An 18,754-nucleotide genomic window follows, 5' to 3' on the forward strand; every position below is an offset into this window, starting at 1 on the left:
AAAAGTTAAAATTTTTCATTCGCAAATTCATTTGATTATGACATAACAACTTTTTGAAAGGAGAACTCAAGATTGAAGACAGACTTTTCAGACCAATCGCTTCGTACAGAATACAGTTAGAGACATTTACAATGCTGCTGTAGAACAAACACTTGTCCTACAATGCAATTTATGTAAAATTCAGTTTTATTAGAAATAATTTGTGGATCATATATGATAAAAACATGTAGAAGATGGATTTAAATTCCAAGTTAGGGCTTCTTTTAGGTTGGCATAAATTGTAATGCCTCTGATAATTTGAAGGAGAATAGAGTTCAGTTTTGTTTTTTGTTTAGAGTTATTGGGGGTGACTCTAAAACAAAAAATAGTTTTGCAATATACTCCATTAATTTTGAAGATTTTTTGACCAATGCTGAAGGCAGACACATTCATTCATAAAAGCTGTAACTGCATTTGTCTCTACAATAACATTTTATTCACCTCTAGCTAGATTCAGCCACATTTATGGAATTAGTATTTTTTTTCTGTCGTGCTCTCTTTGCTAAAATTCTCTTGTTCAGAACGTAACAGTATTCTGCAACTTTACCTATAGGTGGTGCAATTTCTTATCTTTCCTTCAATTTTGCAAACTAGAAAAAAAATATATGTAGAGACAGACAAAGAGGATATGTACTGCTTGTGAAATCAAGCACCCAGCTTTGGTATTTTCACGTCAAGACGACATCGCTATATATAAAAGTACAAGAGCAAAGAGGGTTCTGCCAGGTTTGCTCACATGCATATTCATTTCTTTCACATATAATACACTTCTAGAATAGGTGAGTGTGGTTAGAGAGGTCCTAAAAACAGATGCTTGACCAAAAAAAGCTGCGATGTTTTATCATGCAAACGTAAATGAAGTTGACAAATGTTTTAAATATTCTTGAAACAAGTATTGACTTGACACATTGAAAAGGCATTCAAGATTTTAAAGATGCATCTGCTATTGAGGAATCTTGTGCTCCATGTAACATGCATGTTTATCCCCCCCAGTACCTGATAGGTTGTACAGTGCTCTTAACTACAGTGGGACTAGGTACTCTTGTCACTACTGTGTGGGTATTCACAGAACGTGAAGCAGGGGTAGGTTCACTTTAAAGAATTGCCAAGGAGGGAAAATTCACAGGGAGAGAGAAGAAAAAAGCATTAAGAAAAGCAATACATTAAGTGTTAACTACAGAAAAGACCAAAAACAAAACAAAACAGAAAAAAACAAACAGCAATGATTTTTAATTAACTGCTGTGAACTTTGCAAAATAACATCAAATACTTTGAAAGAACTAAAAGCCTAGAGGAGCAAACAGGTTGTCTCTTGAAGATGCTGTTACCCATAACATAAGCCATCTTTTAGCAGATCATCAGATGAACATCCATTCATCTTTTTCTCCATTTTCCCCCAAAAACTTTTTTTTTTTTTTTTTTTTTTAGGAAAATTTCATGATGTATGACCAAAGTGCAAGAAATGTTTTCAGGAAGTACATTTGAGATTTCAGAGTTTAAAAGGCTTTTCCCAATACAAACACATTCCATAAGAAATAGTGCAGATTTCCCTCAGTGCAAAGTATCCTTTTCGTTTGAGTTACAAACCAATGCTATGATTAATGCCGTTTACCTAATCTACGGCTTCATAAACCTTCGGCCAAATTACAGTTCATGCAATTTATGCTTTACTATTCCCTCTACTTCTAATAAGGAATTTCAATATAGCTTCCCTTGTGGTTCTCAAGGAAGTTGGCCCTTAACAATAAACATTTTCCCTGCTACAAAGCTGTAAACACCACATATATGGTACTTATTCCCAGATTTAAAAGCAGGAACCAAAGTTAGAGCCAACACATGAACAAGACTTACGAAGCTGCAATCACCACTTCCTCACTGGTAATTGGTTGTGTGTGCGATCTATCCTGCAAACGCCGCAGTCTTCTCTCTACTGCTGAACTTCTTGTAGGAGGTTTAGGAATGTTCTTTATTTCGAATGATTTTTCCATTTCCTAAGTGGGCATATGTCAATTAAAACCATGAAAAAAAGTTCTAAAACACTACTTTCTTTTCAGCTTTCCTGGATGCAAAGTATTAATTTTCCTGATTGTCTACTTCTGAATTAGAAGCAGGATATAATCACACAGTAGCCATTATGGAGTTAAAATTAAATGCACGTTTCTTTAAATGTTGTTCTCAAAGATGGCTTTAAAGCAACAGGTCTGCTGTGTAGGTAGACGAGATGAAGTTAAAAAAAAAAAGTATGTGCTTGGACTTGGTTAACTGCATTACACTTCATTCTAATGAACCTAACGATCTTCAGCATCTTGAATATGCAATGTTTAGCTCTGTTTTCTATTAAGAAAATGTAATACTTACTCTAAAAAGCAGCCTCTTTGCAGCTACACTTAGTTTGGCTCGGTCATCTAATTTTTCTTCATCTACAGAAAGAAAAAAAAAAGCTGAATGTAATGAATGTAATGAATCAGGCTCATAGCTTGTACTAAGTGAAAGTTTTTCTGACTAAATGATTTCCAAACTCCCCCAAAATAACATTTTACTAATAAAAGAAGCATTTGCAGCAAATAAATTGGCTGTACTCCCTTTTAATGAAAGATATATCATGAACCAAATTGCATAAACTTTTACTTATATTTACATATACTGCATCAGAGAAAAATTCTGAACAGGATTTTGAGAGCAAAAGGTTTTTCTTCAGGACAGTTCATGTGATTTCAGATTAAGTAAAGAAACTTTTATTTATAATCATATATGTATTAGTCTATGACAACACATTGACTAAGAAAATACTTTAGACTGAGAGATCAACCACTGTCTTAAGCTCAATATTCATCCTGCTGAACAGGACACCTATTTTCTCTCAGTTGACCAGACAAGAGAGTCTCTCCTGGCAGCTGGTCATTCTGATTACCATCTTGTATCCCCATATTTTAAAAGTTCAACTGGTATGCTTAGGAGCTGAAATCAGCATCCTCCAGATCCAAGAGCCAGCATCTCAAAGCTGCAGAGTATCAGCTTTCAAATAGCATAAGGCATTAAAGTCTAAATTTAGCTACTCATGAGATTAGCTTCTTAATTTGTGCCAGAGTTGCCAAGAGTGACATGAAGAAAAGAGAAGCAAGATGGCAGACGATTATATAATTTAATAACCAGCATCTTGCAACATCCTTAGCTGGAAAATACTTTGCTAATGTCAGTTTCCTACTATAGTGAAAGCTTTTTAGTTATTATTCCTAAACTACTGATTAAAATGTGTATTTTTTTCCAGCTAGCAGTCAGATAAAAGCAATTAAATTAAAAAAGCATGCCACTCCACCCTCTACTCCCTGTATATAGTTAGGAGTCCACAGATAGACTTCTGGACTTAAATTAATCTGAAATTAAGTCTGTAGCAGACACGGCCCAAGGAAAAGTAGTACTTCAAACATATTATAGGAATTGATGCTTATATTCCGGTGGACTTTGTTTGCATTATCAAACACCACTTCAGTTAAAAAAAATACATTTGTTCCCATGTCTTCCTTAGAAAATTGTATAGTGACATACCATCAGCAGTTGGTATTTCTGCACTCAAAAATGACCTAGTGAAAAATAATCAAACAGGAAGAAGTTAGCTTGAAACGAGACATCAAAAATGAGATTCAAACTCCATCTGAAGCAGCAAGACATAAAAAATTCTTAAGAATACGAAACTTGTCTATTTTTCAAGTTTCAACAGTTTCCACTTGTAACATCCTTCAATAAAGCAGAAAGGCAAGCAATCACAGCCACACTTACATAAACTAAAAGTAAATGATTTCCAGTTCATCTTGCAGAAGATCTAAGATTTGATGCCAGGTCTTTTAACACAAAATCTGTAGACTTTTTTAATAGTAAATGATAAAGCAGGGTAGATGGGCTCTTTATTTTATATAACTCTTCATATAAAACCAGACAAAAGCTTTTATCATTAGACAGAACCAGACAGCTGTAATACTTTATGATTCACTGTTTACCATTTTACGCAGGGGGATTTGCAGCAAATTGGTTTTTGTTGGTTTTTATTTTATAAGAAACTGCATACTCAAGTCAATTGGAATTTATCCTATAACCAATACTCGATTATTTTTAAAGAGAAACGATAACCTTGTAAAATATTTATGCTAACAAATGAACACATTTTCTTCACAAGCTTGTTCATGCCTACCTGCACCAGAACACTACACAGAACCACATACATGCCTACCTATCCGTCTCCTTTCGTTCTGCTGACGTTATAGGTTGAGTTTTAAATCTCTCAGAAGTCTTTCTATTTTCACCAGGAGTAAAATAGCGCCTCGGCCTTCGTGGCCCTCTTTCACGATCACCATTGGCAGACAAAGCGCTACCTGACGTTGACATCTCAAACCGAGATTCGCTTTTAAACCACATGATAGAAAGCGCATAGAAAAGAAAATAGAAGAGAGAAGTAAAGCATAGATGTAAGCATCTCTACAATCCACTAGAGATCACTCTGCATGCTCCTCCAGTACCATGCATGGACGTACACATCCCAGCTACCCCCATCACAACTTGGACTAGCAAGCAGAAGCACAGAAGCGGCCTTCAGACCATCTCAGCCTCCAATACACACTGGTGAGAGCTAAGCTGTGTGCTTTAAGTGCCCAACACAACTGACAACTGATGTTGAGTGTGTGTAATTTTGCCAAGGACGTGCAAGTTTCACACGAAAATATGTCTGAAATGTCACCTACAGGTCTGTTTTCTTGTTGGCATTAGCAGTTTCCAGAAAGACATTACGGAGCTGGGCAACAGAGACTTTTGTGTCAACCATGCCAATCTCACCATTTGCTGCGTTTGCTTCCGTGCTCTCCTTACTATGAAAAGATGCTAGCTTAGGAGCCACCGTATAGTCAGACATTGAGCGAGTCAGGACTTTATGCTTTGCTGTTGACACTTTCCAGACGGGACCTTTTGCCTTGGCAGGCTGCGATACAGACCCGCTCTGTATGTACATAACAGCTTCGCTCCTTTCTATGTTCTCCGGGGCCTTCAGGGGCTGCTCAGGACCCTGTCTCCTATTGCACTCTAGCTCTCTCTGAACTTCCGAGTTAACCTTCGGCTTGCTTGCTGAAGAGGAGCTCCCCATGGTGGTATCCAGTTCTCCTCCTCCAAAGAGGCCTTCGTGGCTCTTCCCTTGCTTGCGAATCTCAGATGGCAAAATCGGCCTTCTGCCTTTGGAAGCCTGCTCACCCTCCAAGGACTCCTCTTCATCAGGCTTTGCTCCATAACCGAGCGCCTCTTTCTTGTCACTCTCCGATGCAGGGGCTGCTGCTGATTTTGTTAGCAGGCTGACGCTGTCTGCTAGGAGGCGGCCGCCAACAGGGAGATTTTCTGGTTCTTCTGTTGCCATCAGCTGAGCTGTGTGAGCAATGCCAGCAGGCTGGATATAGCCATGTATTGGTTGGCGGACCGCGCTGACGGGCTGATTTATAACCCTATCAAAGGCAGACGTTTCTGTCTGAAGAGGCATGTAGTGGGCTGGCACTGGATGGGATTTTCTCTGAGGGACACTGTCTGTGACAGGTTCGGGGCTTCCACGCGCGCTTTCCTCTTTCACCAGTTTCTCTCTAACTTTTACTCTTTAAGAAAGAAAAAGGATCAAAGCTGTGAACGGCAATACCCAATCTGGGAAGGAACACAGACCGAGGGTACAGACAGCAATATCATATTAAAATAAAAAGCAATCTATATAAAAAAGAGAGCAATATTACGGTGCTACCCCTTCCTACCCCCCAGTATTAGCAGTAATATTGCTCAAAAACATTCAGGTGATTCACAGGCCCTTGAACATGCATGGCTCCTGAGAGGTAACCGAGCAAGCCCTGAAAACGGCCAGCATCTTCCCATTCGGTCACAACTGCATTTGGCCAACAGCACATACCCATAGTCTCAAACAAATAAAAAAACAAGATAATCAAACTCATGTTTATGTTATTAAAGTGTTGGGTTCATATTCTGTTGACAATCCTATATTTATTCAGATTTGTAAAGGTTTCTAAACATTGGGCAGCTTACTTCATACTGAGATACTGTTGCATACTTGGGGAGAGGACAAGAACACATGTTGGTATCTCCACCTAAACCTTCTGATGTTGTCTGAGATTTTGTTTACTTTTGTGTATCATGTAACATTTAAGATGTCTTAAATGTAGTATAACTTAGTACAGTGAGAAAAACATTGGAAGTGCAAGCCTTGAAGCCCCAGGTGAAACTATGGCATGGCTGCTGTTGTTTAGTGGGCTTGCAGGAGATCAACAGATACAAAAGAAAACCAGAATCAGGCATTCTGTTTTAAAATGTCTCACTACATTCCAACATGCAAAACCTACAGGAATGTTCCCAAAGGTTACCTTACTCCAGTATGTTTTCTAGAAACACTTCTAGACTTGTGGAGCACACATGCAAAACACAGAGCCATGTTCTACCTGTAGACACTTAATGCAACTCCGCTAACAAAAAAAACAAGCATGCGCACCTGGAGGCAGCCTTTGCTTTACAACTATACAAAATTATATACATATTATAACATATTATTAATATATTATATTATATTATATACAAAGTTATTTTATACAAAATAACTGCAGCTCCACTCTCTAGCAGTTTTACAGCCACACCAGGTGGTCATACAGCTTACAGGGTGAGTATTAGTAAATATCACATACACATTGCAAATGGGTGTCAAGAATGATTTTAACTCTGAGCAAGGTTAGAAACCCTTTGGTCAACAGTAATCCAGCTCAAAGTACGTGCAATTCCAGGTTTGCTGCTATGGGACTTTTTGAAGCTTATATTATTAAAAAAGCACCACTTACATAAAATGAAAATTAATGTCTGAGAGGATTAATTCAGGATATCCAAATTTATCTGAAACACTGACCTTTCTAATATTTTGGTGTTTCTTATCTCTTAGTATTGGTGCACTTACCAGGGAACCTTCTCAAGTTTACTTAAACACAGAAAGTTTATTCACTGTTAAAAAGTGATTCTGTAAACTATAATGCATGTACCAAGCATGCTCCAGAACATCCACAATGATGTTAGTAACTGGGTTATAAGAATTATTTTAACCAGGAACATGGGAAAGAGTCTTCCTGCAATGCTTCGCATGGTGGGCTAACAGCATGTGTTACCAAAGTGGGAGAAAGCAGCTGCTTGTAGCTCTGATCAAGATCTTGCTTTACCTTCCAATATTAAATTTTTACTTTTCTTGCACTATGCCTTTGGAATTCAAGGATTTTATTGTAAGGAATGCTAATGCAGATTGGGTTGTGGTAGAAAAATCTGTTGGTTTGCAGAGTGCAAAACGAGATAGAATAAGGAGTTACAAAAAGTAGTGGAAGCCAGTATGATAATAGCAGTGGAAGAAGTGAGGGGCATTTTGTACTCCTCCATCAAAATATCAGTTGGTTGCAAGTCACAATAAAAGCAGATGCTTCAGAAAAGTTTCAACAGCTGTTTATCCGCAAGAACTGATACTTTCTAACTCACTGCTGTTAAAGGAAAATAAAGGACAAATGTTAAATGATGCCAGGGTAAAGGGGAGGAAAAGGGAGGTGTTCAGTCCGATTGTTAGCCACACAGCTACGTTTTATGATACCTGGAGGGCCAGCTGATAAGTGAAGGTGTGTCCCCTTCCGAATCTTTCTGAAGAAACCACTCAGGTTTTGATTTCCCTGCACTACTACAGAAAACAGAACTTCAGGTAGTTTTGGAGAAAATCTCAACATTTGCTCACTCTCATCTCCCACTCTTCCCTCCCCCCGTTTGAGCTCAAAACCCTTTCATTTTTAAACAAAGATGCAATTACGTAGTTACAGAGAACTGTTCAGGAAAATAAAAGTACAGCACATTAATCAAATTACAAGGTGACAAACTGTGAAGCAGACTATCGTGTTATTTCCACAAACAGCTAAATGGTGTTCTGAACATTAATTTTTTGTTGTTGTTGTTGTTTTCAAAGGTAAATGTGCCAAGTGTACGCTGTCCAGAATTTGAGAAGGGAAAGCAACTCTACAATGTCACATTTGCCATTTGCCACTGCAGGTCAGTTTGGAGGATAGATTTAAGGACAGCTCTAAAAGTTGCTCATATCACTCCTTTAACTTGTGATTTACAGTGGTAAAAACCTTTCACTACCCGGTGGGTCCAAAACACAGAAGTAATATGAATTTAATGAAATTAGAAACTTAAATGGCTCTATCGTACTTCCTAAGAAATTCTCTGGAACAGCTGGAATCCCTCCCTCTTTTTATGACACCGTAACACGGCAGCTTCAGCAATGCAAACCCTGTGAGCTCTGAGACCCATCAGGTAAGACGTGCTGTGTCACTGCATGACTGGGGAAACAAAAAGCTTAAGAAACAGGCAAAATAATCCCCAACCTTGATCTGGTCTTCATTTCATCCTGTTTCCTCACTGGATTTAAAGGCAAAAAAGAAACAAAGGCACTGCAGACTCAACAGCCCTACAGGAAACAGCGGTTGCGGGCTCCCTACCCATAGTTTCTTGAATGCTTTCCTCCTGTCCGCTTTAGTTCCCAGCCCCTAGCAACAGCAGGTCCTGGCAAATGCTTTTAACCTTCCAACCACAGCCTGCCCGGCCACACTCATGTTTACAAACAAACCCCTGGAGGTGACAACAGGGCAGGCTGCTTCCCATTACATGTAGCTAACTCTGAAGGAACTCCTCACATTACACTAGAGCCATTTGGCATCAAAAATCCCACCAATTGTCGAATTGAGCTGAGGGTACTCTACTTTGGTTTTTATTAGCTGGTCATTTAATAAGAACGGTTGGAAAAGATCAAATCAGAGATTCTTAAGATAAATTGATTTGCAACAAATTCTCTGTTGAATTTGAGGACTCACCCACAGCTGTCACCAAATCCAAATCAAGCTCAGAACAAAGCCAAGCACTGACTGTAGAAACAACTTTCATTTTCTTTCCCCAAATGTTTTTGAATTCTTCAAGGAGCTGACCAAACAGGAGGTTTTCACAGGAGCTTTACCAGGAGCTGGCCCAGTAGCTGAAATTGCTCAGTAGAAAGCAAACTTCCCATTTGCTTCTTAACGTGTACTTTGGCACATTTTATAGTGGGCAGGGCGCAAGCAGGAATTATTTGTATTTGATCATTCATCCTTTGAAGAGAGCAGTCAGAAGAATGCAAGCCATGTTTTGAATCTAATCAGCCGCTTTATTCAGCAGCAAACTGTACAAAATGTCAACTGCTACTTCCTCAGCACTTTGTTGTCTTCTCAATGATGGACAATAGGATTGATTATTGATACGTAGGAGACTGAAGTCATAGGAAGACCAAAGGCATAAAGCTCCTGTGCTTACTAAGCTGCATTTATTTTCCAGTTTGAATTCAGCACACTAAAATTTAACAAAAACAAGTTTGCCATACATATAATGGGAAGCTGCTGTCAAACTGGCACCCATCTGGAAATTGGGCTTTACTGTGCTTGTGTAAATGGCCTTGTGAGAGACATTAACTTCAAACAGACCACGTGGAAACAGGCAATGACTTCTTTACCATTCGGAAACAGGAACAAGTGTTTCTGAGGGTTATCTGTAAATCTCTGAGCATCACACAGTGGATACACACTAGCACAGAAGTTGTCAGGGCATTAAAACAAAGAATGGACTTTTGGCAACTTGGCCTTTAAAATACCACCTAATGTCTACACGTGTATCCAAACAAGAAGCCAAATCCTAAATTCAAGCTTTTGGCTGCTGTAAGAGCTACACCATGTCTTTGCAGGTGCAGACGGTTTCCTTTAAAAGATATGAAAGACAGTAGTTGAGGGAAACCTGTTGTACGCTAATACTGACCCAAGCCTTAGCTAGAAAGAATCTGATATTCTTTTGCAGCCAGCATTGTAGTAAGCTCCACTTTCTTTCTCCCACTTTTGCCCCAGTCTCTCATTTGTTAGTACAGAACTTCTGCAGAGCAGCTTAAGTGAAAACCAACCACACTACAAAAGGGATGGAACTGTTCAGTTTAATCTCAGGAACTGCGCTAACAGCAGGATCCACCTGAAAATGGATTTTACCACTTTATTACTTGGAAGGGGAAAACAACTAAGTCCCCCCAAAAAGAAAAACCTTGCAGATGGGGCCTGTCTCCAGTTCTTGCCAAGCACAACTGATCCCATAGTGCTTCACACAGCACTAGATCTCACAGGGACATATAACTTCTAACAAATGAAAAAGTATATCCCCATTAAACAGACTGCTTCCTTAGTTATTTCTCTTCAGCCCAACTTTTGCAGTACCTTTTGTCATAGAAGGAGGTAATGCTTGAGGTGGCAGCTTTAATAAGAAGCAGCTGGAATTAGTGAATGATGTGATAATGCTTTTGCCCTGCTCAGTCTGAATTTGTAACTGGTTTATAGAGCTGCATTAGAAAAGCACATTGGGCTAGCTCTGATTCCTTTAAGGCACAAATTTTGGTAAACTGCTTCACGAGAACAAATCCTTGCTCTTCAAAAAGCAGAATTTAAAAGTGAAAAGATCTTTTTAAAGATACCTGACTTCTCCATTCTGAAAGTTCATCTCTGAATGAGCTCATTGAGGTGGTTCTCTACAGCCAGTATGATGTTTTGCCAGGACAACTGCCACCCCACCAATGCTGCCAGCAGCCTAACTTCTCTTGAGCTGGAAGAGAAAATTATCTACAACGCATTTCATTGTTCTGCGTCTCATTGGTTTCCCTTTACAGAAAGGGAGACTAGGGTTGCTTTATGAAAGTAAAGAAAATGAAACCCCCTTTTACACTGCAGCAGACACGTTCTCGGCTATAAAGTTTGATAGGCTACTCTCTTTGATTTCCTAAGGATGAAAACTTGGTCCCTTCCTTCACCTTATAAAACAAAGAAAACAACTTATAAAACTAAGAAGGAATCAGCCAAAACACTTCCTCCCAATTTTCAATACCCCTTCCTATCAGTAATTGGAATAGTCAAGAGATTTATCTCAAATTGACTGTCTGAAGCTAAGGAATAGTATTTTGTAGTATTTGAGTTGAGGCTGCTTCAGAGACAAGTTTTTGCAGTCTGGAATAACCCAGTCAGCTCAATGAGTTTCAGTACAACTCTGTTCTCAGTTCTGTGGATGATTTTGCAATGATTATTTTCCTTACTATAGTAGCAGAATTGTAAGATTACAATATAAACTAAATAAAATATAGTACTTCCTAAGTATGCTGGCTTTCCTCTGAGGGCTTTTTGTTGTTTTTTTTTTTTTTCTTCAAATAATTATATTCCTTTAAAACTTCAGTTGAATTGTGGGATTCCAGTGATATCTCATACATACATCTATCCATGCAAAAGAAGGTGAACAGATTACAAATCACCTGAATAATGAAAGGATATGAAAAAAAATATTAGAAGACTCTCAACAGTGTGTCCTATTCAATAAAGTGAAATTAAAAAAAAAAGAAAGCGAAAGTACCTTTCAGCAGTTTACAAGCACTGTAAATAGGTGATTTGATCAATCCACCACGTTGTTAACCTTTGACGTGGAAGATTGCTTCCTCATTCAAACTTTAAGGGAGTTAATAAGAAAAGTTGCAACCATTTAATGACTTTTAAATAAGGATCAGATTTTGTGATTTTGATGGAAAGGATAAAGAAGTCCAGTCAAGGTAGTTTGTTTCTGAACTCACTGCTTCTGTGGTTAAGATGGAAAAAAGTCTAAACTTTTCAGCTTATGCCAGTTCATCTCAGCTTAGAAACACTTCTGTTTAGAAACTGTCAGCAAGTCTCTGCATGATGGAGATGTGTTTGCAGTGGAATTCCTACTACAATTGGTATCCTTTTTGACTGCAACACTCCAACATATCTTCTTTTTACACCTGTTATTTTTCGTATATGCGATGATCTAGAAATTGAAGAATCAGACTTAAAGAAAAACATAAGATTTAAAAACTCTTAGTCAAGTGTTGTTTTTCAGTTACCGTAACACCTTGATAGTCTGTTTTTGCATTACCATGTGGAACTACAATGTAAAATTAATGAAAGCTTTTCTTTTCCTCTTGGAAAAATCTGGTTGCCCTACCGCTGGATTAAATTAGTCAAATCTGAAGTAATTCAGCATACCAAGAAAGAGACTATGTTTTCCTATTTCAGCATGGAATTTTAACTCCCCCTTCTGCCCCTTCACACATGTACCCTGATACAATCTGAGGGATCAACTATCACAGTTCAAAAGGGTTTTCACATTTCACAGCAAGAAAACAAGTTGTCTATTTTTTCAACTAACCCAAGACACTTTTCAGTTTTTAACTCTGAGACCTGTTTTATCTTGGCAGAAACTGTCATAAAGCTATTCAAATCTTCATTGACAAACAACTTGCCTTTACTTGGAAACCCTGACCAAACAATTACAGGATACACGGGAGAGAAGTTAAAGGCTTGCTATAACAATTAATGAAAAAAAGCAGATTTAGAACTGTACCTGCTTCAATTTCTAGTTTGTATAAATATCTTAAACATCAATTATTCCACTCTCCCAAGAGGACCTAATCTTAGCATAAATTCTCTAAGTATAAAGGTAAGTCAAGCGCATAACTGATCACAGAAATACAGATACCCACTTCCTTGTATCAGAAATTCAATAAATCCAACCAAACCAGCCTGAGACTGTATTGCTGAGGGCTGGTGCACCTCTGCCAGGAAGAGAGGCTGAGGGAGTTGGGGTTGTTCAGCCTGGAGAAAAGAAGGCCCCAGGGAGACCTTGTAGAGGCCTTCCAGTACCTAAGGGAAAGCTGGGGAAGGACTCTGTCAGGGAGTGTAACGATGGGACAAGGGGGAATGGCTTTAGAGTAAAAGAGGGTAGATTTAGATTAGACATTAGGAAGAAATTCTTTACTCAGAGGGTGGTGAGGCACTGGGACAGGTTGCCCAGAGAAGCTGTGGATGCCCCATCCCAGGATGAATGCTTCGGGAAGCCTGGTCTAGTGGAAGTGGGGTGGGAATTAGATATCTTTAAGGTCCCTTCCAATTCAAACCATTCTATGATTCTATTAGACATTCAAAACCCAATAAATGCATTCTTCAAGGGCAATAAATATATTCTCATAAATAGTATAGATACTGCTGCAGAAGGTGAATAAGTTAAACAAGCAAATTGTATAACCAAGCAAAAAAAATCATGCTTACCTTTGTCTGATGTTACTGTGCAAGGGCTGGTCATTCTGCAAATGGATTGGTGAGGCTGCCCGCTTTGGTGAAGAAAGGGACTCTCTGGGGGTTTGCTTTGGTGATATTGGCACTTCGTTATAAGAGGAAGGTTCTCGTCCAGAAAGGGTATGAGAGACGGAACCATCCAAGTTTGCTGATGGGTCAGAAGCCTGTCTAATGGCACTATCATCATCTGCCTTTTTATCACTCTTTTCATTTGAGAGCTCTTCTTTAGCTGGGATACCATCTTTTTCATGGCTGGAGTACTCCTTGGATTCAGAAATCACACTCTTTGACTCCTTCGCCTCAGTCCTAGATGAATACAAGGAGCTAGAGTCCTTACTTTCATCATCTTGCCTTTCACTTTTCACTCCCTTTCTTTCCAAACTGTCGGGATCTTTCCTTGCCCGTGTATATCTAGACGAGTAGTCAGAATCCAAATCAGAATCAAGAGATAATCCGTATTTTTCTGCCAGCTGACGCCGCCTCTCTGCCTTGTACCTAGCTATTCTTTCAGCTTTAGACTCTAGTTCGTGGGTATCCATGTTTCCTGTATACAAGGGCTCTGTATTTCCTCCGGTGATTTCTGCTCGGTATCTGGATGACCTGGGTTGTTTTTCTACAGAAGAATCTGAAGTTTCCTCCTCTTCATTTGATCTTCCTGTCAAAAGTACAACATATATGGGCCAATCCATCCCCAAACTCCACCGCGTACCACACCCACCCTTCACATTAAGTGGACTAAGTGCTTTCCATTTTCTTACAAATCAAAATGTACTAGTGACTGCACAGATACATTACACTTCTGCACTATAGTCTCCGAAAACACATAAAAATGATTAAGTGTGTATTAGTCACAATCCTCTAAAAGTCTCACATCAAATTATTCTCGTAAAGCAATATATATAATTGACCTTTTTCAAATAAGACAATCATAGAACTAAAAGACGTTAAAAAAAGTCTGATCACAGCTGTCCTATAAAACTCTTCTCTGTGAACTGAACGTATGATAGGGGTAGAAAATAAGTAATTTAGCAACAGAAGATTGACTTATATATACTACTTACCTAAGTGGTGACTGTATGGATCAGTTGCACGCATATATCTTGGTGTATCTTCTTCTAGTAAACGGTGTGTGACTGACCCTGGGCAGTTTTGTAGAAGCATAGGTTGTGTATCATTTTCAATTCCTTCTAAGCGTCTAGCTATTCTCTCTTTTCTGAAAAAGATTTGAAAAATGTGAAGTCAAATATCTTTGAAGATTTGAGGGGGGAGTTTCTAAGAGGAGGAAACAAAACAAGCTGTGTGTTTTGTTTTATGGGCCAAAGGCTTTTTTCTTTTTTACCTTTTCATTTCCAAAAAATCTTGGTTGTTTGGTTCAAACAGTTTTCTTAATTCTGAAACTGAGACAACAAAAGATTATACAGTTTATAAGCCACTAAGTTTCAGAAACTCAAAGAAACTTGCTAAAATAGTTCAGAATAAGAAGGAACAGTCAAAAAGTTAAGAGGTTTCTCATAGTTTTTGTCTGGTAACAAGTATTTACCTCTTGTTTTGCTACATTACTAAGCTTGCTGTCACAAGTGCATTAAGCACATGGGCACCGAGGAGTCCTCCAAGTACTTCAAGGCTATGCTAGAATCTGCTATGCCACCTGAGCATTTTTTGAGATCTAGTGTAAACTGGACAAGTTATATTTTGATTAGGTAACACCAAGCTTACATGCTGTAGTAACTGCTTCCAAACCAGGCAGTATGGAGTTATTGCTTACCCTGTCTACACAAAGATTGGTGACCATGTTTAAAGAGAAAAATGGTGTCCCTTATTCCTTACTTCCCCCCCCCCCCCGCAAGTGGCTCATGACTGGAGAAAACCTGTGCAAACTACCATGTACTCTCATGATATTTCTGCATGGCTAATCACTTTCTACTTTGCTAGTTTTCCCATTCAGTTTTAGTTGGACATACTTTCCCTCTCTTGCCCTAAACTGTTAGGTGGTGTTATGTGCTAGTAGACAGCTGTCACAGTTCACAAAACAGCAGTGAACCAGCAGGAGGCGTGATAGATGAGGTAATCCCTATATATATACATATGTGTGCATGGTTATCAGTGATGTTCGCAAACCACACTGGAGCAGTGAGTGCTACGTAAACAAGTGTGGTGTGATCTCTTACCACCAGGAAGAGAAACCATCCAAGCTGTCAAGGGATGCAGTGGATTGGAGTGGGGCTGGGAATGTCAAAAGTCCCCTGAATGTCATTGCCTTAGCAAAGACATGGTGCCAAAAGGCGTGCTTATGTTTGTTTGTTTTTTTAAGCCAGAAGCTGAAGCTATTTTAATGCAATGCATCTCTAGATTTCTGATCCTGTTTACCCAGGGATCAGAAATGAAAGCAAACTATAGTCCACAGCCTGATAAATCAGCCCAAGACTGCCATCAGAAACACTTGATGACTCAGGAGAGTCTAGAAGACCACACCAGTGTAAAAGTAATTCTATCAGCTCTATTCCCTACTGGACTTCATAGCTCTAGATACTTGTTAAACATTATTGAAACACCACCCTTTTAAAGGTCAGGTGCAGTTTCTCTCCCTGTCTTCTTAACTGTTAGAGTTTATGGGCAAATCTAAGTCAGGTTTTCAGCTGAGCTGCCACATACCCAGGTGGTTTTCTGTAGTCAGTATCAGTGCTTGTACATCATAGTGCTAGATACAGTTAGTGCTAGATACAGACAGATGCCGTTAACACTGGCTTTATATTACCCTTATGTGCTGAAAAGCCACTAGGACTCCAGGTAAAATGCCTCTGACCAGCAAGACTGGATGGATTCTTATCATGACTACTCAGGGAAGCAAATGAGTGAAGTATTAATACAGCACTTGAGGCTACAGATGGATGCCTACAGGGAATACAGGATACACGGGGGGAAAAAATCATCTGGGGCACTCTGAAAAAATCCCAGTCTACAGTTTTACAGAACAGTCTAAAACTATCCACTTGAATTTTTCAAGCCAGGTTAGTCAAACTGATTGTCATCATGCAATGAAAAATCTAAGATGTACACATTTGATATGACTAGAAGCACAGAGCAGCTAGATATAACACAGCTAACCCATGGGGTTACCTCTTCCATACCTAGCTTAAGCACCTGCAGCAAAGCAGATTGAAGCCTACACTATTAACCAAGCTGACCTGCAAGTGAAGATAGTCACTGAAAGCCAACAAGCTCCAGGTAGAGATCGCTGGAGACAGATGGGGACTGGACTTGGCCAATGGAAAATTTGCATGCTGAACCAAGACTAAAGCAAAGATGAGCCCTTACACTGCGTTTTCGTAGACTTTTCTCCCAATAAACGGTTTGTTCCCACTGCTGCCCTGCCTACTCAGCTGTGCTAGCGGTGGAACTGTATTCAGCAAAGACTTTATCCATGTGAAACCAGCCGTCTCACGTTCACGCTGAAGGAAATGATTTCTCATAAATACTTTGCTTTCACCTCTGCCAAACCTACTTCTGTTTAAGTTTGTCCTCTGGATATTAGGGTTTTTCTGTTCCATCTGTTGCCTGTACATACATAAAATGGTTAACACAAAACCCATAATTGTTCTGCCACTTCAGACAGGTCAAAGACCTCCATAGCTCACAGTTAATAAAACCACATTCCATCCAAATCCTGATCATTTCACTTCCCTAGTCACCAATTTATATGGTCCTTAAAACCATCAGAGAACAGGCCTTTTACATAGTTTTAGTCAAGCTCTGAAACTGAGCTTCATGTAATCAATCTTTTTTTCTCCTCAGAAAAAAGGAAATTTGCCTATAAGTCATTCTGATACAAGATATTTGGAACTTCCGAAGAGCTCCCAGCAGCATTAGTTCAACACCCTCCCACTATGTGTTAGCTGAAGTTCCAGAGATTCTACTACAGCTCTGCAGTCCTAAAAAGAGCACTGGACTCATGAAGCATCTCTCCAACACCTTCCCAAACAAGATGGGACAAAAATAGCATGGGACTACTCTAGGCTGCCTTACACTTTTTCCACACTTGAGATTCCAGACAGTAATTTCAGCTGGGTTGGCCAATATCTACGGAGCTTTTCTTGTGAAAACAGTTTCAGTAATATTTTTCATCTATACAACAAAAAAAAAAAAACAAAACCCATATACAAAAAAAGAAGAAAAATGCAAGATGTCTTCTACTACTTTAGTGATTTCTTTTTGTTAAATAAAATATAGGACTTCAAATCATGAAAGCTAGTTGGAAAAGTTTCTGTCCCAAGGACTTTGGTTGGCCCTTGCATGCTAAGGTGATCAGGTTTCTCTTTTTCGGTTTGCAGTTTGAATATGCTGGTGCCAGCTTCCAATCTGTTCATGAATGGTTTTCCACATTACCATCAGAAACCATAGCATCTCAAAGACATCCATGACAACATAAAGAATAATAACACCTCTACCTAAAAGGTAGCACAAAGATCTGATTCAGCAAACATGATTCTGATATAGCACACAAGAAACAACTAAAAAGCTTAAAATAATTTGTTTCACAGTAAAAGCTCCTTATCGAAGATACTTCATGCCAACACGTCATAAGCATTGTTGGTCAGGATAGTAAAGGGAAAGAGGAAGAACCACAACAGTTTAGGAACAGCCCTGGGCTTCAAGCTTTATTTTAGAATGTTGAGCAGATTTCTGTGGTAGGATATCCTCTAATGCAGATTGTCAAGAGGCATCTTAATTTCGGTAACTGTAGACCTTCAGAGGTCTACAGTAACTGAGTAGAAGGTCTACAATTACCTTGTCAGACCAGATACTTAGCAAAAGCAGCATTGTTCCATGTCTCATCCCATAATAATAATGAAAAGTACATTTGGAGTGCACCTTATAAGAATTTTATGAAAAAAATCTTTAAAGTGATAGTTTTCTTACTGAATTCAGAAATCTTTCAGAATATAAATGTTTTTGCTGAAAGCCCTCTTTGATAATAGCAGAGCAGACACGTGCTGATAAAGTTGCAGACATGTTCCAACACATGCAAATTTTATTTTTAAATACACAAGCTGTGAAAACTGAGTCAAGCTTTCCAAAAGTCTCTAGCAGAGGGTGGAGATATACGTTTATAAAGCTTGCACACAGGTATAGGTTTATAAAGTTTGTATAAAGGTGGTTCAAAATGAACCTGCCACAGGCATGCTTCCTCAATTGCAACACGGGTATAAACATTTTAATTTTGAGGAAAATGTAACACACTAGTGAAGCCAACCAATCTTGTTCCTTCCTTCTCCTCTCCCCACCTGAAGAGGTGACAGTCTACAAACCAGCCTGGGGAAGCTTTTACCTTCTGTTTATGCTAGCAGAGGTATGCTAATACGCTTAATGCTTAATTGCAGGCAGTGATGTGCTAGACTCTTTGAACATTAGTTCTGTCCCTGTCAGTTGAAAATTAAATATACTCCTCTCATTTTCCAGCAGATGCAAATGTGGACCAAAGT

At 39.0% G+C, this 18,754-nt stretch overlaps 1 protein-coding gene across 21 annotated transcripts in view; it reads right to left on the minus strand.

The window, feature by feature from the left end:
• SVIL (supervillin) overlaps positions 1-18,754 on the minus strand; it is a 137,797-nt gene that overhangs the window by 42,862 nt on the left and 76,181 nt on the right. For 7 of the 21 annotated variants that reach the window (XM_040546520.1, XM_040546506.1, XM_040546509.1 and 4 more), the window contains 10 exons: positions 14,614-14,671; positions 14,336-14,487; positions 13,248-13,929; positions 7,682-7,762; positions 4,773-5,660; positions 4,265-4,435; positions 3,586-3,620; positions 2,398-2,459; positions 1,891-2,030; positions 1,036-1,131 (listed from right to left, as the gene is read on the minus strand). In XM_040546520.1, coding sequence (XP_040402454.1) covers positions 1,036-1,131; positions 1,891-2,030; positions 2,398-2,459; positions 3,586-3,620; positions 4,265-4,435; positions 4,773-5,660; positions 7,682-7,762; positions 13,248-13,929; positions 14,336-14,487; positions 14,614-14,621 — 2,315 coding nt within the window. In that variant the 5' untranslated portion in view covers positions 14,622-14,671. The remainder of the gene's footprint in view (positions 1-1,035; positions 1,132-1,890; positions 2,031-2,397; positions 2,460-3,585; positions 3,621-4,264; positions 4,436-4,772; positions 5,661-7,681; positions 7,763-13,247; positions 13,930-14,335; positions 14,488-14,613; positions 14,672-18,754) is intronic. The other 14 variants (XM_040546512.1, XM_040546514.1, XM_040546516.1 and 11 more) reach the window with 7 other exon arrangements.

The sequence above is a fragment of the Cygnus olor genome, chromosome 2, assembly GCF_009769625.2.
Source record: "Cygnus olor isolate bCygOlo1 chromosome 2, bCygOlo1.pri.v2, whole genome shotgun sequence".
Taxonomy (NCBI): domain Eukaryota; kingdom Metazoa; phylum Chordata; class Aves; order Anseriformes; family Anatidae; genus Cygnus; species Cygnus olor.